The sequence below is a fragment of the Phyllobates terribilis genome, unplaced genomic scaffold (assembly GCF_046119375.1).
Source record: "Phyllobates terribilis strain yellow unplaced genomic scaffold, ASM4611937v1 Scaffold_1__5_contigs__length_1240528914, whole genome shotgun sequence".
Taxonomy (NCBI): Eukaryota; Metazoa; Chordata; class Amphibia; order Anura; family Dendrobatidae; genus Phyllobates; species Phyllobates terribilis.
Window position 1 is genome coordinate 34,616,059 of NW_027362761.1, and position 25,391 is coordinate 34,641,449.

The following is a 25,391-nucleotide window of genomic DNA, read 5'->3' on the forward strand; positions in this document are numbered from 1 at the left end:
AAAGTAGCCACCTTTTGCTTTGATGACTTCTTTGCACACTCTTGGCATTCTCTTGATGAGCTTCAAGAGGTAGTCACCGGAAATGGTCTTCCAACAATCTTGAAGGAGTTCCCAGAGATGCTTAGCACTTGTTGGCCTTTTTGCCTTCACTCTGCGATCCAGCTCACCCCAAACCATCTCTATTGGGTTCAGGTCTGGTGACTGTGGAGGCCAGGTCATCTGGCGTAGCACCCCATCACTCTCCGTCTTGGTCAAATAGCCCTTACACAGCCTGGAGGTGTGTTTGGGGTCATTGTCCTGTTGAAAAATAAATGATGGTCCAACTAAACGCAAACCGGATGAAATAGCATGCCGCTGCAAGATGCTGTGGTAGCCATGCTGGTTCAGTATGCCTTCAATTTTGAATAAATCCCCAACAGTGTCACCAGCAAAGCACCCCCACACCATCACACCTCCTCCTCCATGCTTCACGGTGAGAACCAGACATGTAGAGTCCATCCGTTAACCTTTTCTGTGTTGCACAAAGACACGGTGGTTGGAACCAAAGATCTCAAATTTGGACTCATTAGACCAAAGCACAGATTTCCACTGGTCTAATGTCCATTCCTTGTGTTCTTTAGCCCAAACAAGTCTCTTCTGCTTGTTTCCTAACAGCTATTTTACCATGAAGGCCTGCTGCACAAAGTCTCCTCTTAACAGTTGTTGAAGAGATGTGTCTGCTGCTAGAACTCTGTGTGGCATTGACCTGGTCTCTAATCTGAGCTGCTGTTAACCTGCGATTTCTGAGGCTGGTGACTCGGATAAACTTTTCCTCAGAAGCAGAGGTGACTCTTGGTCTTCCTTTTCTGGGGTGGTCCTCATGTGAGCCAGTTTCTTTGTAGCGCTTGATGGTTTTTGCAACTGCACTTGGGGACACTTTCAAAGTTTTCCCAATTTTTCGCACTGACTGACCTTCATTTCTTAAAGTAATGATGGCCACTCGTTTTTCTTTACTTAGCTGCTTTTTTCTTGCCATAATACAAATTCTAACAGTCTATTCAGTAGGACTATCAGCTGTGTATCCACCAGACTTCTGCACAACACAACTGATGGTCCCAACCCCATTTATAAGGCAAGAAATCCCACTTATTAAACCTGACAGGGCACACCTGTGAAGTGAAAACCATTTCCGGTGACTACCTCTTGAAGCTCATCAAGAGAATGCCAAGAGTGTGCAAAGCAGTCATCAAAGCAAAAGGTGGCTACTTTGAAGAACCTAGAATATAAGACATATTTTCAGTTGTTTCACACTTTTTTGTTAAGTATATAATTCCACAAGTGTTAATTCATAGTTTTGATGCCTTCAGTGTGAATGTACAATTTCCATAGTCCTAAAAATACATAAAAATATTTAAATGTGAAGGTGTGTCCAAACTTTTGGTCTGTACTGTATGTAAATGAGCTGTTTAGGATTATGAGCCAGACACTGATCTGCATGAAAATCTGCCTCCAGAAATTATTTTATTTCAAATAAGTCCCGTATGGGACTCATCAGGGGTTATGGCAGCCAGGGTGGAGGTTTCCTGCTGCAGCTGAACAGCGTATACAGCCTCCTGTCTACACTGTAACACGCCGGGAGGTGGCTTAATGGTGAAGAGGACCCCCGATTCTTCCTATCTTGTGGGGAGTAAAGTTAGCACTGTGGGTGCTCATACCCCTTATGAATTTTGGAGGACAGATGCCGATTCCTTTATTTTCTGTAATTGGGTGAGCCCATTCCAATCATTACTGTGGCTCATTGGATATGGTGTAAATGGTATTTCTCTTTGTTTACCCAATTAATTGTCTTTATGTGCTGTGAAATAATCCATAAGACACTTTATATTGCAAACGTTACCTTAGCCTATAGCAATAGGCCAGCCTGCTTTCTTCAAGCTTTTTCTATGTGTCTTGTTTTGACCTTTTATGCTTTTTAAAGTTGACATTAAATGTTATGTTTTAAATATTCCTTTTCTGCTTATGCTCTATAATATTTCTGGGGGACTAATATCCTTCTTTGATTGATTGATTTTCTGGTGAAAATGTAAAACGCTACGTTCAGATCAGTATCTTGCCCTTAGTTGTTAACAGCTCATTTACATATAAGAAACATGGATTTATCTGGAATAAGACATCGATTCCCAGATATCAAGGTATCATTTTACTCCGCTTCCTCTGACCTACATGCCCATATTGACGGCCAAGGAGGATTCGTCCTCATGACAGATTCCCTTTAAGCAACAGCTTATTCGTGTAGCTGAGGACAATGCACAGAAAAGCATCTGACATTACTGCTAATATAACACTTTCCAGCACAGAGTACAGCTTTCAAGCTCTCAGGCTATGTGCCCACGATGCAGAAATGCTGCAAATTTTTTCCGCATCTCCCTGGCAGGAAAAACGCATGCAGATTTTACATGCATTTTTCCTGCCAGGTAGAAGCATTTGTCAAGCGTTCTTCACTTTCATTTCCGCATGCGGGTTGTCAAGCGCTTTTCCAAGCGATTTTAGCATCACTTGGAAAAGTGCTTGACAACTTGGTCACACTATATAAATCCATGCAACCGGCATGGATTTATATAGTGTGACCAAGTAGTAGTTAAAAAAAAGAATAAAAATGGTAAAAAATAAACATTATACTTACCTTCCGATGGCCCCCCGGTCTCCTGTACGATGAGTCCGGTCTCTTGTACAGCTCGCGGTGGTGTGAAAGAACCTTCCATGATGTCATTTAGTCATGTGACAGGTCACGCGACAGCTGATGTCAGCGGTCGCGTGACCTGTCACATGACTAAATGACGTCATGGAAGGTCCTTTTAGACCATCGCGAGCCCCGTACGAGAGACCGGACGCATCGTACAGGAGACCGGGGGCCATCGGAAGGTGAGTATACTGTTTATTTTTTATTTAAATTCTTTTTTTTTACAGGTACTATGGTTCCCCGGTCTGGAGGAGAGTCTCCTCTTCTCCAGACCCGGGTACCATCCGCACATTGAATCGCTTAATATCCGTGTGCGCACATGTAGTCATGTGGATATTATGCGATTCAATGCAAGTCAATGGCGGCAATTACGCTGCGTGTCCGCAAAAATAATGGACATGCTGCGTATTTTTCCGCAATGATAATCCACAGCGGAAATTTCCGCAGCATGTGCACAGCACATGCGGATTATCATTGGGGACCATGGGGCACGTATTACCAAGCGTTTTTTAAGCATTTTCGCTGCGGAAATTCCACAGCAAAAACACTTGAAAAACGCATAGTGGGCACGCAGCCTTAGTCAGATAGGAGCACAGATCTTCACTGTGTACATATTCTGCGCACAGACAGTTCCCTAACAGTCTCACAGTGGGCAGTCAGTTTGAGAACTATCTGTATCCACAGTTGGTTTATCTCTTAAAGTGCCAACCAATCTTTGTCAATTATTGATTACATTTTAAACATTGAATTCTAATGTTTATATACAGTGCTCAGCAAAAATTATTAAACTTGTGCATCCCCCCTACTATGGAACTCTCTACCCAAACATATCAGACTCTCGCCTACCGTGGAAACCTTCAAAAGGAAACTGAGGACCCACCTCTTCCGACAAGCCTACAACCTGCAGTAACCCTCGCTCCACCATAAAGCTCCACGGCCAGCTCTACCCTCACCTACTGTATCCTCACCCATCCCTTGTAGATTGTGAGCCCTCGTGGGCAGGGTCATCGCTCCTCATGTACCAGTCGCTGACTTGTATTGTTCATGATTACTATAATTGTTCTTGTATGTATACCCCCTTTCAAATGTAAAGCGCTATGGAATAAACGGCGCTATAATAATAAATAATAATACCCCAACAGATTTGTCAGAAAACTTTTAGTTAGTTTCAGAATCAACATTTTGTATGGGATACCATACTAGAAAATACTCCTACAAATGTGGACAATTGATTGCAAGCAAGATTCATTTTGCACACTTAAATAATTTTCTTCACAAATTCATTCAAGACATTGTTGCAGAAATTGGTACACTTCAATGAAAGTCTTATGAATAAAGTTTAGACAACAAAATTCTAATTAACAAGAATTCAACCGTAGATAAGTCTAATTAAACAGGTGTCTAACAGACACTTAACTATAAAAGGATGTTACTTAAAGGGGTAGCCGGAACTAATATTGATTTTCATCCAAAATGTCTCACTATTTATTTTTATTATATCATAGTTTTTCTAATATTGTTTAATTAAATAGTCCCTACCCTTCCTTCTCTAATCTAACGACTTTATTTTGTTTTGTTCTTTTTACCAATTTCTGTTTTGATGATGCTTTGTTTGAGAATTCACATGCATGCTGGGATACCCAAACGAGACGTCATCAGGGAAAAGAGGCTGAAGTCACTGCCACAGCCTCTGTCCCCACCCTGAAACGAAGCGTCCTCAGTGACGTCTGTTTCAGTCCCTGCTGTACTGAATATGTCCTTAACTGTGCAATATTCTCCTCAGTGCACAGTGGCAGTGCGCTTTTTCGCTGGCTCTAATGACAAGTGATGAGCCGGCAATGTAGTGCACTGTCAGTGCACACTGTAAGGAAAGAAGAGACAAGCAGAGACCAGCCCCGCCCCAGAAACAGATGTAACTTTCGAGGGCGGGGGCTAGTCTCTGCTTGTCTAAGACATTTAGGATGAAAATCAATATTTGTTTTGGACCACCCCTTAAACAAAGAAAATCCCTTCCCATGTCATGCTATGAGCAATGGCACCACATGGAAAAAAATCTCACCAGATTTGAGAAAGAAAATATTTTCTTTCGACAAGAAAGGTGAATGAAGGCTACAAGAAGATCAGCAAAGCTTTACTTATCATAATACTGTAGAAAAAGTGTTACAAAAATGTAACAAAGATGAAACTGCAATTATCTCACAGGGACGTCCAGGCTGATCATGGAAGTTATTTAAACTGGAGCGTTCTGTAATGAGAAGGCTTCAACAAAATCGACATGCAAGTTCACTGCAGTTAGATAAAGTAGAAAGCAAAACCGGGTGAGCGTTTCCTGAGACATCATATGGCATACACTGCAGAGGAATGGCATGCATGGGTGTTGTCTACGAAGGAAGCCTCTCCTAAAGCCCATCCACAAAACAATCCACCTACAATTTGCCAGGCCCGTTCTGAAAAATATGAAGACCACTGGGACTCTATACTTAGGAGTGATGAGACCAAGATAAATGTTTTTGGAACTGATAACTTCATAACTGTATGGCGTCGCAAAGGTGAGGAGTACAAAGAAAATATGCATGATGCCTACAGTGAATCATGCTAGTGGCTCCCGACACCAGCAGCACTCGTGCAGCTCCAGATAAAGGCACTGTCCCCATCTTAATTCACTGAAGGGACCATGCATTTTTCTAAAGTGTTCTTATGTGGGGAGCTCCATTTCATTGATGGTATCATGAATTCACAGATGTACTGTTAAGTATTGAAAGAGAAGATGCTACCATCACTCTATGTCCTTGTAGACGTTCACTTTTCCAACACGACAATGATCCAAAGCACACAGATGATGCAATATGTCGCTAACTTGCTCATTCCATGCCTAGAAGACTTGGTGCTGCCCTTAAAAATCATGGAGGTCATGCAAAATACTAAATGTAGTAGTTTTTGATGTGGGGTGTATTCATTTTTGCATCAAATAATTTGAGTAAAACTGAACATTTTGTAATAAGTTATATTACTTAACCTTTCATGTTATGGGTTAAAAATGTTCTATTAAACTCAGTCTTGTCAAAATTTTGAAAATTGTTTTTGTGTTAAGTGAGATATTGATTAAAATCTTACTTTTCAAAAAGGATGTACTCATTTATGATGAACAGTGTGTGTGTGTGTGTGTGTGTGTGTGTGTGTATATATATATATATATATATATATATATATATATATATATATATATATATATATATATATATATATGTGACATATCCCTGGGATTGGTCCTCAATTTAAGATTGGTGGGAGTTTTAGGTCTGTACACCTGGCACCCCCACCAGTCTGTTATTAACTCCTGCGGCAGCTATATGTTAACTGTACAGGGTGAAACGGCATAGCTCAGTACACTGTATATTGGCCCCTGCCAGGTACTGCATATCCCCTCCTGTTGAGAATAGGAGCTGATCTACAGTACCCATCAGCAGATACTAAACAATGTATGGACCTGGACAGTGCTACACCCTTACCTATCTTCTATTGCAGACCTATCCTAAGGATTAGTCATCAGTATAAAAGTAGTGGGTAGCCTCTTTTAGTTTATATTAAAGGGGTTGTTCTTTTTCAGCAAACGTCTGCTTGCAAACACTAGTGAAAAAGCAAGCTGAGCTTTAGTAACCCTTCCTGAGTTTCTCCACCAATACTCTGGTTGCTGTTGTTTGGCTGCAGTGCTGTCAACGTGATGGAAAAACTGCAGTCAGTCACTGAGCTCAGCAGCTCTGCTGATGTAATGGCTTGTGCCACTAAGCTCAGTATTTGGCTTCAGCGCTGTTGATTTGATGTTAATGATTGGGCAATCACAAGTTTATTGAAAGACAACGACCCCTTTAATATTATTTGTATATTTATTTATTGCATTTAATGATTAAAAAGGAGATTCGTAATATTTAATAGTTCCCTATATTATCTTACTTTTAAACAATTTAACAAGATCTTGTTGTTTTCTCAGAATGTTGTTTTAAAAGGTTTTGTACAATACTAGACAATCACTGCTTCACTGCTAAAGTGTCCAATAGTAATATAAAAAAACATATTCTTTTGTGTCGGCCGGCTCCATTCCAGCGATGTGTGCCCTGTGATATCTGTCTGTCACGTGACAACTGCATCCTATCCACAGCCACATGATGTAACACTCATGTGACCACCAGGAATCATAACACCAACATCATAGAAATGGCCCCGGTGGGGGAGGAGTATATAGTTTTGTTTTTTTTAACTATGGACACACTAGCATGTAAACTGGGGTTGTCTTGTAGTGGACAACCCCTTTAATGTTGTTCATAGCTTTTTGAAATGTTTTTTTTTTTTTCCCCTCTTTCTTAGGACAGTTCCAGCTCTGTTGGTTCTGGAGACTTCACTGGCGTGAAAGAACTAGACGATATTAGCCAGGAAATAGCCCAGTTACTCAGGTGAGTGAAAATTTTGAAGTTATATATTTTGTTTTACACTATTTTGCAAAATATATAAACTTTCATTTAATTTTTTTAGATTTAGCACTGAAAAGTCAATTAGCATTTTCTAGCATATAGACATTTATGTAACATCTTGATGTGTCGTTTCCTGTATCAGAACTTTTATGTAGGTCCTAGGGATGTGCCGTGCCAACCATAGTAGGAGCTGGCGCAACAGGAGCTCCTACAGCAACTCCTGGGACCAGAGCTTCCTCCAATCCGAGCAGCTGAACTCGTATTGCTCGGCAAATAGCAACTGCGGCATTTGCGGAGACTGACAGAGGGAGAATGATCCCTCTGTCGGTCCATTGACTCTCTTCCTGCAGTGCGATTGCTGGATACCTATGGATTGCTGTGGTAACCAAGGCCTAACAATGTTCTCCTGGTCTTCCATTTACCAAATCCCATCAGACAATGCCAATGCGATCGTGCTTTGAAAGTTGTTCCTCCCAATAGTATACTTACCAATACCTGGCCACAATACCAATATACTGCAGGATGCCAGCAGGCCCCCATAATAACAGGTGAGGTTAGCACATGTGCAAAATACTGATTAACAACTGACCACACATTATCTATGAGGGGGTTGGCTACCTTGTATTATAGATGTACGCAAATAAGGCTTGTATAAGGTACTTGTAATAAGTAGATATGTGAGTAGTTGTTCCTTAGTATTTTATTCTCTTTTCTCTGCTCTATGTAGAAACAGGAAGTCTCTTGTCCCTGCACTAATCATACCCCTCTTCAATTCCTGACACAGCTGCTTCCTCCTCCCCCTGCCAGAGGCTTTTGCAGTGACTCATGACTTGTGCAGACAAAATTGACCTCCTGTTTCTACATAGAGCTTAGAAGGATTCAGCTAGTCATTTTATAATCAGATGATATTATAGACCTAATGGAGAACAGAAGAATTTGTTGGGTAGAAAGGCGAAAGGAGCAATTGTAAGTACACAGTGCTATATAATATGATGACTGCTATATATTAATAGGTTAAAAACTTTGATGGGAAGAGGGCTTGTTTAATGCACAAAACTGATAAGCTATATAAATTTGGTATCGCCGTGATCGCACTGACCCAAATAATAACGATAACACCTTATGTGAGCACCACGTGAATAGCGGAACATTTAAAATGTAAAAAAATTAACCTGTAGAGTTGCTGTTTCTTTCCTGTTTCTTCCCACAAAGAGTTAGTAAAACATAATGCCTCTGCTAAATACCACTCATCCCACAAAATAGCAAATCTCATATATCTACATTGACCAATACTAAATTATAGCTTTTCCAATGTGCAGATGAAAAAAATGAGAGAGATGTTTTCTCAATAAGAACAAATTAGGCCTGATCCTTAATGGGTTAAGTATATAGATACTTTCACAGATGTCTGTAATGCTTACATTTAACATATGTATTTGACTTTACCTCATAGAGAAAAATATGCTTTAGAACAGGACATCAGAGAGAAAGAAGAGGCCATCAGACAAAAAAGCACAGAGGTGCAGGTATGTATCCGATCAGAAATGTTACCATATATTTATTCCACCTCCAATGGGCATAAATCTGAGTATAGAGCCAAGCGCATTATCAGACCCTGTAATGCAGGGTCCCCTCATATTCTTGACAGGCTGCTGTACAAAATGTAGGGATTCATGCTCTTTGACAGCTGGTAGCGTACTCACAGGGATCCATTTCTTACAGTGGCATGTAAAAGTTTGGGCACCCCTGGTCAAAATTACTGTTATTGTGAACAGTTAAGTAAGTTGAAGATGAAATGATCTCTAAAAGGCATAAAGTTAAAGAGGACACATTTCCTTTGTATTCTAGGCAAAAAAATTTATAAATAATAAAATAAATTAAATATATATATATATATATATATATATATATATATATATATATGTGCCATATTTTTCGGACTATAAGACGCACTGGACCATAAGACACACCTAGGTTTTAGAGGAGGAAATTAGAAAAAAAATGTGGTCATGATGCACTGTTATGGGGGAGGGGGTTTGCTGCTAACACTGTTATAGGAGTAATATCCCCCCAATTCTGTACTAATATTCCCCATCCTGGTATATATGGCCCCCCTTCTGTTATACGTGGCCCCCATAACCATCATGGTATGCATGGCCCCCTTCATCCCCATCCTGGTATGTATGCCACTCCAATCCCCCATCGTGGTATGCATGGCACCCCTCATCCTGGTATGCATGGCACCCCTCATCCTGGTATGCATGGGACACCTCCATCTTGGTATGCATGGCACCCTTCATCTTGGTATGCATGGCACCCCTCATCCTGTTATGCATGACACCCCCAATCCTGGTATGCATGGCACCCCCCCATCCAGGTATGCATGGCACTTCTCATCCCTATCACGCTGGACACAAAAAAATTAAATATTCCACTCACCTTCCTTCCCTCTGCTCCAGCACTGCGTCCTGTTCTACTGCCAGCAGCTGATCTCTCCGTCTGAGCAGCGCATGACGTTAATGCCATGCGCCCTCACACGGTGAGATGGTCTGTCGGAATAGTCTCTGCTCACTATGGCGGGAGCAGTGACTATTCATTCCCCTTAATGGTAGGCGCACACTGTAGCAGCAGCCGCGGCTCCTTCAGCAGCTGGGCAATCACGTGTGCCCGATATTAAAGAGCATGAATATTCACTACTCCCCCACACCCCACTTCCCACACCCATGACCTCCGAGCCGCTGCAGGAGCCGGTGGCTTCTGCTGACACTGAGCGCGCTATTAAGGAGAATGAATATTCAGTGCCATGGGCGTGGGGAGCAGTGAATATTCATTTTTTTTTTAGCAGCGAGCACAGTGTAGGCTGCAACAGGCAGCTGCTGGCTCCTGTGCCCCACTTCTCTGCTGCTCCCCCCACCTCTCCCACTATCCACAGTATTGACCACGGTTTCAGACCTTAAATAGCCTGTTAGGGATGTGGCTTGTTCACTATCATCTTTAGGAAAGGCCAGGTAATGCTAATTTCCCAGCTTTATAAAAACCATAAATGATCACAGTTCACAAATGAAAACTGTTTTTCTCTGCACAAAGGTGCAACAAAATAAAGAACACAGCTCACACAGCCGATACAGGCTCACCCATTTAGAATAAAGTCCACTCTTTCTCCCACTGGTAGAGATTGACTAGTACAACAAGGTCATTTTCTCCTCAACTGCCTTATGAATCACCTGGAAAGCCCGGACTGGAGATATGGGAGTGACCATTCCCACGTAAGCTCTTTTGGTCGCTCCTAAACCCCAGACCCAAAATCCAATCCTGTTAAAAACTTCTCAGCAACCTACTGTTGCTGGAACTTCTCTCCGGGACTTCCATCACCGAGGCTAGCCACTTAAGTGACACATACCTTCCTTCCATCCTGGACATCTCCTCTACTAGAAAAGTCAGGGCTATGTCAATGTAGATTTTGCATGAAAGGTATGATAACTGCTAGGTAGTAATTTTTGAATCTTGTCAGATTCGTGCAATGATGTTAGTGAAAATTGTAGTCTGAAACTTTTCTTGGTGTGTGCTATATTTTGAACTATAAAGGAACGTATTTGGAATTTTAAATTAAATTAATTTTTCTTGCTCTTTTCACACCTGCACTGTAGACTAATTTCAGAAGCTCCATCACAGACCCGGTCCCCATGTGATCCTTTGAGCACCACATGTGTCTGACATTTACCATGCTTCATTAATTTTATTCTTATGCTCCTGTGACAAAGCAAAACAACAAAATTCACCAATTTTAGTTCATAAGATTTAAAGGGGACTTTCCAGGCAATAATAATAATAATCTTAACACCTTCATTTGTCACCAGGCTTAGCCAGCATAGGTCATTGCTTTTATAGAACCAGATAGCTCCTTATTAGTATACTAAATAATGTGACACCTCTATACTTTACTGAACATCACCCAAATAAAGAGGTAGATCAAATGATATAACACAGAGTGAATGCAAATATCGACTTAATGTGTGTCTTTTTAGGAACTACAAAATGATTTAGACCGTGAGACGTCAACACTACAGGAACTAGAAGCACAAAAGCAGGATGCACAGGACCGACTGGATGAAATGGACCAACAAAAAGCTAAATTAAAAGACATGCTGAATGATGTAAGGCAAAAGTGCCAGGAGGAAGGCCAAATGGTGAGCATTAGTCTACTATATTTGGTTATTTATTTGTTTTTCTAGAAATCCCATGTCCACTATGTGTATCTGGGCACCTGCGGATCACCCGCGGAAACTGACTTGTGGCTCGTGTTTCTGACCCGCAGCATGTCCGTTTCTCTTGCGGGTCCGCATGTGGACTTTCCCCATAGACTAACATCTATGAGGAAAGTCCGCATGTGAGAAAAAAAAAATAGCGCCGGTTAGTTGCATAATGAGCTGAAGCTGCGCAGCTATTCCACAGTGTCGGGGCCGCAAGCGTCTCCTGACCGTCTGCACATAAATTTATAGAGATAGAAGATGTATCATTATTTTATCCTGATTGCTATTACTCAGCAGACTACACTATTGTGTCCAGTTTTAATGATGGATACTACTGGAAAAATGTCAAACATAATCCAAAGTTGCTTTTGGTCAATAGGTCCATCAAGGTTCTGTCTTAATCCTGATTTTCTGATCTTTAGATGAAAGTCCCAGACAGATAGCAAAAGAGACACAAACGTAATGTGAAACAAGCCTAGAACCAAGCAACATCATAATAATTATTACCTATACTTGCATTTTTGCATTTTGTGTTACTCATTGCTGCAGTCTCAATAGTCCTATGTACTGATTGCCCAGAGGAAAACATACAAAATTACACAACTTTATTGTTCTGCATGTGCCAGATCCCACAGGCTCATTGGAGCTGGCTGGATGTAATAGTGTAGTAAAGACCTCTGGTTAGCAGTGAGCATAACATTATGTGTTGTTGAATGACACTATTGTGTTTCCCCACCTATATCCATCTCTCTTGGGAAACTTTCAGTTGCAGATAGATAATGGTACACATCTGCTGGAGTAACCAATGATATTCTCTTAGTATAGTGTTTGTTCACAGCCAAATGATGAACAAATACTTTTGGTTACTTCAGCCAATGTGCAAATAAAAGCTATGAACGAACACTATTCTAATTGAATATCATTGGTTACGCCAGAAGATGCATACTGCCCAAATAGACAATAAAGTAATTCACAAAATTATTCACCCAGACCAGTACTGATTTATTTCTGCTTGGTCTACATCCGATAATATAAGGAGAGGTCAGTTAATTGCACAGTTGGGTTGGAAAGGACAGGAAGATTGGGCCTTGGCATCTCGGGATGCTGCTTTTGCCATTTGATTCGGTTGAGTGGGCCTACCTAGAGAAGGCTTTGGACAAGGCTTCAGAAGGTGGATTGCAGCCTTTTATCGATATCAGAAAGCCAAGGTCCTGATTAATGGTTTATGTGTTTGTTGATTCCTTTGGGGAGTGGGACGAGACTGGGTGCCATCTGTCCCCTCTTTTGATTGTCATTGCCAAGGAACCACATATGTACAGGGTATTTAATTTCTAACCAGAAAGTTTCCTTAGCCGCATTTCATTGTGAACAAGTGTGCACACACTTTTCAGATCTTCATTGGAAATGGAGAAAGATCTCCGTGCCCACCTAATTTTCCATTTTTAACAAAACGCACCAGAGCCCTGTTCTCGGAATAACCCATCAATATGCCATAAATGTCACACATGGGACATCTACTTTAAAGCTGTATTTCCATATATGAGTATGGGACTACAAGCCTCAACTAGAGGTAGTAGCAGGTTTGTTTTGATGGTTGCAATTTTCACATTTAAGTCGGCCTTCACCTCTGCTAAAAATGACTACTTCAAAACCATCATATCTTCTTTATCCCACGACACCAAACAATTATTCAACACTTTTAACTCCCTCCTTCACCCACCACTGCTCCCTCTGACCTCTCAGCTCTGCCTTTGCTACACGTTTCAAAAATAAGATCAACCAAACAAGGCAAGTCTTCACAGCAAAACCTCCACAACTCCTATGTATAAGGCCTCATTCACACGTCTGTATGTCATCAGTATTTATATGCTAGAACAAGGATTGTCTCCAAAACACTGAACAGTTGTCAATCTTTCAATTATAGCCTTTCTCTGTACGTCCCACTCCTTGCTTTGGCATACAAACACTGATGAAAAATACTGATGTGTAAAATAGGCTTGACAGATCACTGCCCTTCCCCCCCATAACCTTTTTCCTCATCATCACTGAAGGAGAGCTTACTCCTCTTCTCTTCAAATTGCACCTTACTACTTGTGCACTTGACCCCATCCAATCCCACCTCTTCCCGAACCTCACCATCCTGCTTATCCTGGCCCTAACCCATCTCTACAACCAATCATAAACTTCTGATAATGGTCCCTGTATTATGGCATTGTCTGTTGTGGGTTCTCCCATAGATTTTCACGTAATCCTTGGCTTTTTAGTGTGGAATCTGCATGTATAAAACATTCTGTGTAATATAAAATTGGTAACACATTCATTATTCTGCACTTTTTTTTTCTTGAATCATATCATTTGTGCAAAAAAATAAAATAAACCATTTACCCACATTAAAAGCAACATTTCTTTCTTCGTTGTCTGGATTTAGAGGCATATTCCACAGTATGCTACCGTGTCTGAAGTCTTTTTTTTTCACAAAACAGTGCTGTGTGATAAAATCAAAATAGTACCTATTGTGTTCTGTTTTGCTTTCTCATAGATCTCCTCACTAAAAGTACAAATTCAGTCCCAAGAATCAGATGTACAGGCACAGGAAGAAGAACTTAATAGGGCCAAATCAGAGCTAAACAGATTACAACAGGAAGAGAACCAGCTGGAACAGAGTATCCAAGCAGGAAAGATTCAACTGGAGACCATTATAAAGTCATTGAAATCAACACAGGAAGAAATTAATCAGGTAAGTCTAATTTAAAAATGAAACACTACTTTGTCATAATTTAAAATATCATGAAATTGAAAGCCCATGAGGCCTCTACTCAATGTATGGAGCTGTGCTTTTTCCATTTCGCTGCTACATCTTCAGTCAGCTGATTGTTAGGTATACCTGTAGCCTCAACCCCCTCCTAAATTGTTCTGATATTCTGAGGATAAGCTATCAGTTTTAGAGACCCGGGAAGCCCTTTTAACCCAAAAAATCACTAAAAATGTTGTCCAGGTTTGGGGGAAAAAAAAAATCATAGAGTGACTACAGCCTGCTGAATTGTGACAGCATGCGATGCACACGCTGTCCCAATTCCCCATATTGCCGATGAGAGCAGGCGGTTATGTGACCGCATGTATGCAATTTGCATACCTAATGTCATGTACCACAACATGAAAATGCATTGAATGAACAATGAATGTCAATTTGTAGATTTCACATTAAGTGCATGGTCTTTGTTTGCAGAAAATGTAATATTTGTTACCGGAACTTGTGTAATCTTTCCTTTTATTTTGGAGATAATGATATGCTCGTGCTTTGGGGCGGCCTGTGGGGGGCGCTCTATTTGGTGCTCTGCTTACATATTCATCTATATGCTCTTATGACGGCTCACTGTGCTTTCACTGACCTGCCTCCTATTTTACCTAGCCCCGCACTACTAGATGCATCATGTAAAATAGGAGGCAGGTCAGTGAAGCCACTGTGAGCTGTCATAAAAGCATACAGATGAATATGTAAGCAGAGCACCAGATAGAGCACCCCCCACAGGCCGCCCCAAAGCACGAGCATATCATTATCTCCAAACTGAAAGTAATGATTACACAAGAACCACAGCATGGATTTCATCAACTAAGGTATCATATTAATCAGTTTAACTGCGCCAAACTGACAGTCTATGTAGTTTACTGAGCACAATCCTGCTGACAGGTTCGCTTTTAAGGATTTAGTTAAAAATAAGTGTGAAAAATAAAATGTCATCGTTTTTTTCACAAAAGTGTCATTTTTAGGACAAATTTTTAATACGGTGGGTATGGAAAGTATTCAGACCCCTTTAAATTTTTCACTCTGTTTCATTGCAGCCATTTGGTAAATTCTAAAAAGTTCATTTTTTCTCATTAAAGTACATTCTGCACCCCATCTTGACCGAAAAAAAAACAGAAATGTAGAAATTTTTGCAAATTTATTAAAAAAGAAAAACTGGAATATCACATGGTCATAAGTATTCAGACCCTTTGCTCAGTATTGAGTAGAAGCCCCCTTTTGAGCTAGTACAGCCATGAGTCTTCTTGGAAATGATGCAACAAGTTTTTCACACCTGGATTTGGGGATCTGCTGCCATTCTTCCTTGCAGATCCTCTCCAGTTCCGTCAGGTTGGATGGTGAACGTTGGTGGACAGCCATTTTCAGATCTCTCCAGAGATGCTCAATTTGGTTTAGGTCAAGGCTCTGGCTGGGCCAATCAAGAATGGTCACAGATTTGTTCTGAAGCCACTCCTTTAGGTTATTTTAGCTGTGTGCTTAGGGTCATTGTCTTGTTGGAAGGTGAACATTCGGCCAAGTCTGAGGTCCAGAGCACTCTGGAAGAGGTTTTCAACCAGGATAGCTCTGTGCTTGGCCGCATTCGTGTTTCCTTCAATTGCAATCAGTCATGCTGTCACTGCAGCTGAAAAACACCTCCATAGCATGATGCTGCCACCACCATGTTTCACTGTTGGGATTGTATTGGGCAGGTGATGAGCAGTGCCTGGTTTTCTCCACACATACCGCTCAGAATTATCACCAAAAAGTTCTTTCTTCATCTCTTCAGACCAGAGAGTCTTATTTCTCATAGTCTGGGAGTCCTTCATGTGTTTTTGAGCAAACTCTATGTGGGCTTTCATATGTCTTGCACTGAGGAGAGGCTTCTGTCGGGCCACTCTGCCATAAAAGCCCGACTGGTGGAGGGCGGCTGCAGTGATAGTTGACTCTGTGGAACTTTCTCCAATCTCCCTACTGCATCTCTGGAGCTCAGCCACAGTGATCTTGGGGTTCTTCTTTACCTCTCTCACCAAGGCTCTTCTCCCACGATTGCAGAGTTTGGCTGGACAGCCAGGTCTAGGAAGACTTCTGGTGGTCCCAAGCTTCTTCCATTTAAGGATTATGGAGGGCACTGTGTTCTTAGGAACCTTGAGTAATGCAGAAATTCTTTTGTAACCTTGGCCAGATCTGTGCCTTGCCACAATTCTGTCTCTGAGCTCCTTGGGCAGTTCCTTTGAGCTCATGATTCTCATTTGGTCTGACATGCGCGGTGAGGTCTTATATAGACAGGTGTGTGCCTTTCCAAATCAAGTCCTATCAGTTTAATTAAACACAGCAGGACTCCAATGAAGGAGTAGAACCATCTCAAGGAGGATCACAAGGAAATGGACACCATGTGACTTAAATATGAGTGTCTGAGCAAAGGGTCTGAATACTTATGACCATGTGATATTTCAGTTTTTCTTTTTTAATAAGTTTGCAAAAATTTCTACATTTAATTTTTTATTTTCAGTCAAGATGTGGTGCAAAGTGTACTTAAATTCTAAAAAGTTTGTTTCTTTTCTCATTAACCAAATGGCTGCAATGAAAGAAAGAGTGAAAAATGTAAAGGGGTCTGAATACTTTCCGTACCCGCTGTATATAGTAGTGAGAGGTGAGAAAATGGGAAATGGACCCCAAGATTTATAGAGCTATTCATCTTGTGCTCAAATATAACCCCAAATTTATAGCTTTACTGAACAATCGGGCCCAAAAGGGATGGGCACCCTGTGTATGTATCTATGTATCACATTTGCCAGTAAATACGACTAAACCACTGTTATTTCATTAGAGCTGGAAAAATTTGCATTGAAATGAAAGGCGACATGTTTCAAAATTGAGGAGTGTAACAATGTGCAAAGGTGAGCACATTCACAAGATAACATCTAGGGCTGCTGCCACTCTTTATTTATTTTTTAAAAAAAGGACTAGTTGTGTCTGTAGCACAATCAATCCATAAATGAGGGACGGATGTTCCATGTGACACTGGCACATTATAACAGGTCCCTGCCTGGCAGGGTAGGAACCGCCATGTACGCAGAACAATCCATCATTTTACAGAATATAAAGAGGCAGTATGCCACAGTACATGTGGACAGTTGTAGCAGGTATAACGGGTTTTCTAATACCCAAATAAAATAATAAGAAAGCCCAATCTTTATAGACCAGGAACAGCTCGTGTACTAGGTATACTTCATGCAGGGCCGGTTTTAGACAAAGTGGGGCCCTAAATGCTCACATAATGTTCCATCAGACTCACACATTTCGGTTGTATCTACATGAGCTGAGTTCAGGCCGTTCAATGAGCGTGATAGACAATACTGAAGCTGTTCAGTGCTGGTTTCCCGGCCTCTTTACACCGGCTGAGGAAGAATGATGGGCACTTAATAATCTGTAGTAGATCAATCTGTCCCCATACAGTATCATGTTATCAGCAGCATATCTGCAGGGTACACCAGGCGATGTGCTTCTGCCTACAATGATTTTTGTTCCACCTTAAACACTCCAATAACCTGATTAATGAGCAGCATTTTGGCCATTCATTGCACGATTGCCAACATGTTTAAAGCTATGAAATCCATGTCTGTACAACCAGGATTTATAAATATGGATGCTACAGACATACTGCCATAGTGTGTCTATACCCGGCCATCTACATATACTATTAACATATATACAAGTTGTTATAATGCAATAAAATATATAAACATAGACACTTATACATACATTTACATGGCACACATACTAGTACACGGCATACACACACACTAGTACACGGCACACACACTCTAGTACACACGTAGATACACACACACGTACGCGGCACACACGTAGATACACACACACACACGTACGCGGCTCACACAGTAGATACTCACAGCACACTTATGCAGGGCAACACATGTTCATATAAACATAGACAGCACACACTGCACATACCTCACATACACACACTGCTTTATGCTGGAGGGAATGAAGTTGTTCTACAATATAAGTTGCAGCTTCTGATCACAGCAGCACTGTCCCAGCAGTCACATCCTTGCCTCTCCTCTGCTGGGACTGCTGACAAGAGCCGCTTCTGCCATCACCAAGAGCAGCACACACTGGTGGATACAGGATGACTCATCTTGCAGGTCAGCTTGGTAGGTTCCAGGTCTCTGGCTCTCCTTCCCCCTTAGAGACACCATGCAGGAGGACATGAGCACTGTCCAATGAGCACTTCTATCATTCTGATGGGGAATGTTCAGTGGCCGGTGTTGTTGTACTTCACTGCTCCTCCTTTCAATGCCAGGCCCTCACAAAAGGTCCTAAAGTTCCCCAGATTGCAAGGCCTGTAGTGACATCACGATCACATGACAGGTCACGTGATCGTGATGTCACTACAGGTCCTAAACCAGTCTCTCTACATGGGAAGCTTCACTGATAATGCTATTATCAGTGAAGCTCCTGTTGTAGACGGTGGGAGCCCTTGGCAGTTTCCTAGTCTTCCCTGCCCTAACGCCTGCCATGGCTCCGTTAAAAACCGCCATGTCCATAACACCAAACAGTAGAAAGATTCAGAATGCTTTAGATGGTACGGCATAGTCAAACTGGCGAAAAAGATAAGTTACATGTTTCCAATTTCAGCAAATTCCCCTCACAGTATTCATCTAGGAATACAGTGAGCATTAACTTTTTCACTTTGCATTTTTTTTTGTATTCCAATTTATAAATTGGTGATGAAGAAATAAAAAGTGAATAGAGAGCGACAGAAACATTCCCTAAAGCAGAAGCCAGGTTTATCAGGACATGTCACACTGGTAACTGGTTTCCCTCCTAGCTCCATCTTTGTAATACAGCCTGCGTCTTTTTTGGAGTCGGTCTTTTTTTTCTCTTATGAATGGCATTTGTGACGGAAAATGCTGACAATGGGGGTAATTCGGCTGGCGTCACTAGATGATTCTCCCCCACACTCCCTTGGTCTCCAAATATCAAATGTTTTATTAATTTTTCTTGGAACTCAAAGCAAGATCCTTGGTTCCCAGTTTTTCGGTACTGTACTAAAGAATTATATAGGGCCATACATACCATACATGTGACTTGCGAACAGCGCTGTAGGTCTGCAGCATCTGGTCTGCAAGGTCCACGCCACCCATAAACTTATTGTAATCCTGTACACAGACAGGCTTCCTGCCCCTAGAACTTGCCCCACGTACAGAAATTTGGCTGCTTCTGTCAGCATGGATTCATGTTAACATGAGGACATTCTTCTTGTCACGAAATTTGATAAGAAGGATATCCTCATTACAGAGCGTCTTAATTTCGCCTGCCTTTTAATTTTTGGATGACAAGTCTTGGGCAGCGCTCTTTGATTCTGGCGTATGGTGCCAAAAGTCACTGTTTTCTTGGGAGACAGGCACCTGAACAGGGGTACACTTGTGTGAAGATACGGGGTCTTCCGTGGGCATAATACTACTCAGACAACACAGGGTGAGGGTAAAACAGTGTGGCTATACTCTATTGAACCACCAAACATGCAATAACGTATAGAACAGTGCCAGCAAATACCCAGCATGGTGCAAAATTACACAGTCTCACCCTTCCACTGGCCCGCCGGTAATAGAGCAGCTGCGACATTGGGACTTCCAGGGCCAACTACCTCAACCAGTGGCACCTCGCTTTGCGTGGACACCCACAGAGAGGAGGTAGCGGCAAGTTTTGGAAGCTGACAGTCCATTGAGGTACGTGGCCAGGAGACCCAAGGGTCCCAACCTGGTTTCTCCTAACATATCCATGGAACCAGCTGACCGGATGGTCCCAACCTGGCTTTCTCCGAGCGTATCCATGGGTTTCAGGTGACTGGAGGGTCCCACCTTTCAACCCCAAACAACATATCCATGGGACCAGGTGACCTCATCGTCCAAACCTGGCTTCCCCCAATGTATCCATGGGTTCTGTGATAGTCAATGACGCAGATCTGTATCCCTTCAGCCGTGGCCGGGGTCCCCTAAGCTGACATCCTTTAGAATCACATCTGTATGACTCTTGATGGAGCCATGGGTCCTGGTTGCTGTCCTGAATAGTCTCTCTGATTCTACTTCAGCATGATAGAAATCCCTTTTATATTTACTGTGGCTCAGGTTATCATTCACAGGTAAGGGGGAAAAGTGGCAGGGGCTCGTGTCACATTGTTACGCATTTAATCAATTTGCATAGTTGGTATCCCACTGCTCTGCAGATCAACAAACTAGCTGGCCTAGTACAATATGTAATTCGCATATTAACAAACATTATTGTTCCAAGACTCTGAGTTGCTTTTTTGCAAAACTAGCAGACAATACGTTGTAGGAGCTGATATAAGATGTAAATAACAGCAATTCATCAATTAACAAATATAAAGTCAAGTGATCAACATTCAGGCTTATTCAAACCAATAGTCTGTGTTGATCAACCAAAGAAGAACACAAATTCACAAGTCAACATAAAGATAAAGGTATATGGCTACTGGCCTACTGAATTTACACGTCTGTATAATTAAGATTAAAAAGCTGTGTCGTCACAACTTGTATAATTAGCTATGTACAAGTTGTACCCCTTATCTAAAAGGGGATGCACCAGGTCCAGACAATTTTCCAAGCTATGTTTAGGGAGGTGGTACATTTAAGAGGAACAATCTGGGTGTCTTTCTTCTCATACACCCTGAATTTGTGTGTTTAGCCAGAGTCGCTTTGGCACAATTTATAGCTTTTCAGTCCGAATCGGGACCTTTTGTTCGGCAAATACTGCTTGAAATGCAGCCTTGAAGAGGACCAGAGATTCTTCCACACGGATTTTTTTCGGAGGTATATGTGTGGGAAAATTTATCATTAAAATAGGAGCCTGACTTTGTAAAGTCGGTCATGGCTTGGATCATTGGAAGGGGGGCAATTTGCTTTTTCTGCGAATTGTAGGGATCGCAGAATGCTCTCAAATCGTTGACGGGCCATTACTTCTCTGTACATAGGGGTGTCATACAGGACGTCAGATGACCAATAACATCTGATGGTGTTTTTTTTTTATCAGACCCATGTTTCGAAGTAGGCCGAAAAATGTTAAAATGTCCACTACATCAAGGGGTCTCCAGTTACTACTTTTGGAGTAGTAGGATGTGTGGTGGCCTATAATTAATTGAGCTACATATGAATTGGTCTGCTCAGCCATTACATTTAATAATTCTTCAGAAAAGAAAATTAAAAAAAAAAAAAAGTGGACCTCCCCAAACATGGACGTCCGTGGCAGATATAAATTTTGGCAAGCACGGAGTGTAGGATTCCGTTGGCACCCAATCACTTACAGTGGCACTAGCGCTAACACGTTCCCGCCCGCTGTGCTGTTGTTGAGCCTCGTTGTCATTAGAACTAGTGGATGAGGATAACATCAGTAAAAACTACTCTTCTGTCTCATTTGCACTGTCTTTATCATCTGCTGTATACATACTATGAAGAATCCACACCTCTCCTGCCGACTGACGTCACTATTACGTCAGACGGATCTTGTGATACAGATCCGCACTTTGCACGAACGTGATGTTCCGCACCCCTTGGGGACTTGTAAGGTCAGACTGGTACAGTTTTACACAGACACCCTTATCCTCACAGGCTCAGGAAGTTACAGGGAGTGAGAAGAGTTGGCCCACTCAGTCACTGACGTGACCCCACACTCATACGTCTGAGAGGCCCGTTTCACTAGCCGCAGTGAAACAGAACCTTATCAGCCTGGTATAGCAGCCACCAGTTCCTATTCGATGTAAGCCCGGTCTGTTAACGGGCATTATATCTGGCCAGTAACCAGCCCCGGTAGCATGGGAATTTACCCCAATAAATTAAGGACATGCTAGACAATACACTATATGCACAAGGGTTATACATATATAATGGTCAGAGATACAAATACAGTAGTGATAGGACAAAATATATAAGCAGATTAATCATATAAATTACTGGTGGCGTCTGACCATGTGTGCGCCTAGGCCTCATGGGGGTCTGAGCTTCCAGTGGGTTACTCGGTTCTTTGCAGCATGTTACTCGGCGTGAGCCCCCCTGTTCGAAGTGGCCGCATGTATCAGAGAGTGAGAGAGAGCCTCATGGCCTTACTTTAGCTTATAATTCCTAGCCCTCTGGGCTGAACCTGAGTCCCCTCCCCGTGCCCCTGGCAGATAACTCCAAAACTTCAGATGGGTCATAACTTCTTAGTGGACGGTCCTAGGGAGGCGCTTCTGGTGTCATTGGATCCAGCCGTGCCACTGCTACACATGGAGACTAAACACTATCTGTTTCCTACTAGCTATTCTACGTATCTTCTACGTATCTCCCCACCCTGTGAGGCCAGAACGGATCGGGACACTGGATGGTGTGCGGTCCGGTTTGGGGATCTAGGACGTACAATAAATCCATATTCTCCTTATGAAATCATAGCTGACTCAGACCGCATGGCTTCCACATGGCAGGCAAGCCCTTTTTTCTGAGCTTAGCTGGTCAAGGTGTGTAATCTGTCCCTCAGCTTTTTTTGACTCTTGACTTCCCCCTGCTGCTGCCAGCTGTTCTGTTACAACTGCACACTGAAGGAGTGTTTATAATCCCGTGCCAAATAGGATACAAGTGATTGATGTGGATTTATGTCTCCAATATTCTTCACACATACTTACAGCCATTGTGTGTGTTTATATAGATAGATATACCGCAGTGGCTGTATTGATGTAAACAGCAGATGAGGCTTATGTATATATACACGTATGAAACTTTTTTTTACATTTTTTTTAATGACACAGGAGATGGGAGGATGGACAGAGAGACTGGGGTGACACTGGGAGTGGGAGATATAGTTGATTCTTGATTTGACACTTTCTAACAGCAGCACAGCTCTGATCTCTAACAATGTCACAGACAGCGTGACAAAATGGGGCTGTGCTGCTGTTCCCCCTCATTGGATACATAGCTGTGATTGGATAGTTACATTCACCATCCAACCACAGTGATCAGAGATTCACAGACGCTGCTATTGGTCCCTGCTTCTCTTCACAACCTTCCAAATGTTGCGATTGCTCTCTATCACTGCATTTGGAGTGTTATTCAGCCAGTGGTGGTGCTGGAACCATCCCTGCGGTTCCATCACCGCCCCTGGCTCTCACTGCACAAGCTCGGCTATTAGCAGCGTTGAGCTCCTGCACTGATTTCAGCACCTCCTGCACGATTCTGCTGTGATCGGTCAGTCAGATTGACTGACCGATCACAGTGCCGTGTCGGTGACAGCTGTCTGCATGGAATTGTCACTGTGTGTTTGTGTGTGTCATTCGTCGTTAAGTGGTTAAATGTCAGACCTTCATCCAGCCTCTAGCAGACACTTAGCCACACAAGCAAGATCTTTTCACCTTGCACACACCAACTAATCATACAGCTGGATTTCCTTATATCTGCCATATTTAACTCCGGGGTGGGGATATGTCAGCAGCCAGTCCCATCTCTCTGACTGCTTGTAAACCCGGCGCTGGACACGTCTTATTAACTTACCAACTACCAACCTCATTGATGCATATTGTTACACTCCTAGGGTGGCGCACATGGTTCATGGCCTCACTGTGTCACAGACCAGAGCTACCATGGAGGGGTGTGACTAATTAGCTACCTTGGTGTTCGCTGGAGCCTCTAGTGGTGAGGTCGACTTGCGCAGAATATAGCTGACAGGTGCAACTCCTGGGCGGCATCCGGCAGTAGCTGCTGACCCCAAGTGGCAGAGATGATACTTCAGATTCTTAGACGGAGCAGGATGGCCACTTGGGACAAGTTCAGACTGTGCAGACAGGACACCCACTGGGATGGGTTCACTCTGTGCAGACAGGACAGCTACAGGGACAGGTTCAGGCTGTGCTGACAGGACGGCCACAGGAATAAGTAGGGTCACTGCCACAGTTACAGGTACAGAGGTGTCAGGAAATAGTTCAAGTACTGCCGATGCGGCCACGGGGTATAGGTACCGCTAAAGTGGTCACAGGAACAAGGACAACTATACTGAGCTAAAGGGACAGGACACTGGATACGGGAAACTATAACAAACTGGGGACGGGGGACCTGGCAACATACAGTTGCACACAAACCATCTAACTGAACTATAGGGGTTGCTCAAGCACCTCCCTATTTGGGAGGGTGCCTTTTATACAAGATGTCTCCCAGCTATTGCCTGGGAGACACCTTGCTGTTGAACACACATTTAAAGGGAATCTGTCACCCCTGGGAGATATCAGACCTCTACTATGGGCATACAGGTTATAGAAAAGTAAATCTATACACATACCTGTATGGCCCATAGTAGAGGTCTGATTGCAGAGAAATATGTTTTTATCACCTCTGTTTTCCACAGGCTTGGCGTCCCCCGGACACCAAGAAATCCCGCCTAACTGTTTATTATTCCCCGAAATCCCCACCTATATGCTTAGTTACCATATTCCCTGTGCTCCCTGACCTCCCGGGCAGGCGCAAAGCGCTGCTCACATAGAGCGCGCTTTGCTTCCTCCCGGGCCCACGAATCTCTCTGCACTGCGCCTCAGGGTTGTATTGCGCAGGCTCCGGAGAGTCACTGTCACTTCCCGGCGCCTGTGCAATAGAACCCTGCAGCGCAGTGCACAGAGAGACGGGCCAGGATGAAGCAAAGTGCGCTCTATGTGAGCGCCGCTTTGCACATGCCCAGGAAGTCAGGGAGCACAGTGCACGTCACAGGGCAGGGGAGGGGGGAAATATGTTAACTAAGCATATAGGCGGTGAATTCGGGGGAATAATAAGCAGATAGGCGGGGATTTCTTGGCATCCAGGGGACGCCAAGCCTGTGCACAACAGAGTTTTTAAAAACAGATTTCTCTGCAATCAAACCTCTACTATGGTCCGTACAGGTATGTATAGATTTACTTTTCTACAGTATAACCTGTATGTCCATAGTAGAGGTCTGATATCTCCCAGGGGGTGACAGATTCTTTTTAACTAAATGCTTCCCAGCTGTTGCTAGGAGCATTTACTATGTGCACGCTCTGTCCCTTTAAGAACAGCACCCTAGGCAGACCGCCAGACCACAAGGTGGCATGCACGAAGGGCAGGAGCACGCTGGGGACCAGGGGACCAGGGGCCGGGGCAGTG

General features: G+C 42.8%; 1 protein-coding gene across 2 annotated transcripts in view; it reads left to right on the forward strand.

Moving 5' to 3' along the window:
• The window catches only part of EPS15L1 (epidermal growth factor receptor pathway substrate 15 like 1), a 280,928-nt gene that overhangs the window by 111,988 nt on the left and 143,549 nt on the right, over nt 1-25,391 (forward strand). For both annotated transcript variants that reach the window (XM_073660720.1, XM_073660721.1), the window contains 4 exons: nt 7,082-7,167; nt 8,639-8,711; nt 11,211-11,372; nt 13,975-14,172. In XM_073660720.1, coding sequence (XP_073516821.1) covers nt 7,082-7,167; nt 8,639-8,711; nt 11,211-11,372; nt 13,975-14,172 — 519 coding nt within the window. The remainder of the gene's footprint in view (nt 1-7,081; nt 7,168-8,638; nt 8,712-11,210; nt 11,373-13,974; nt 14,173-25,391) is intronic.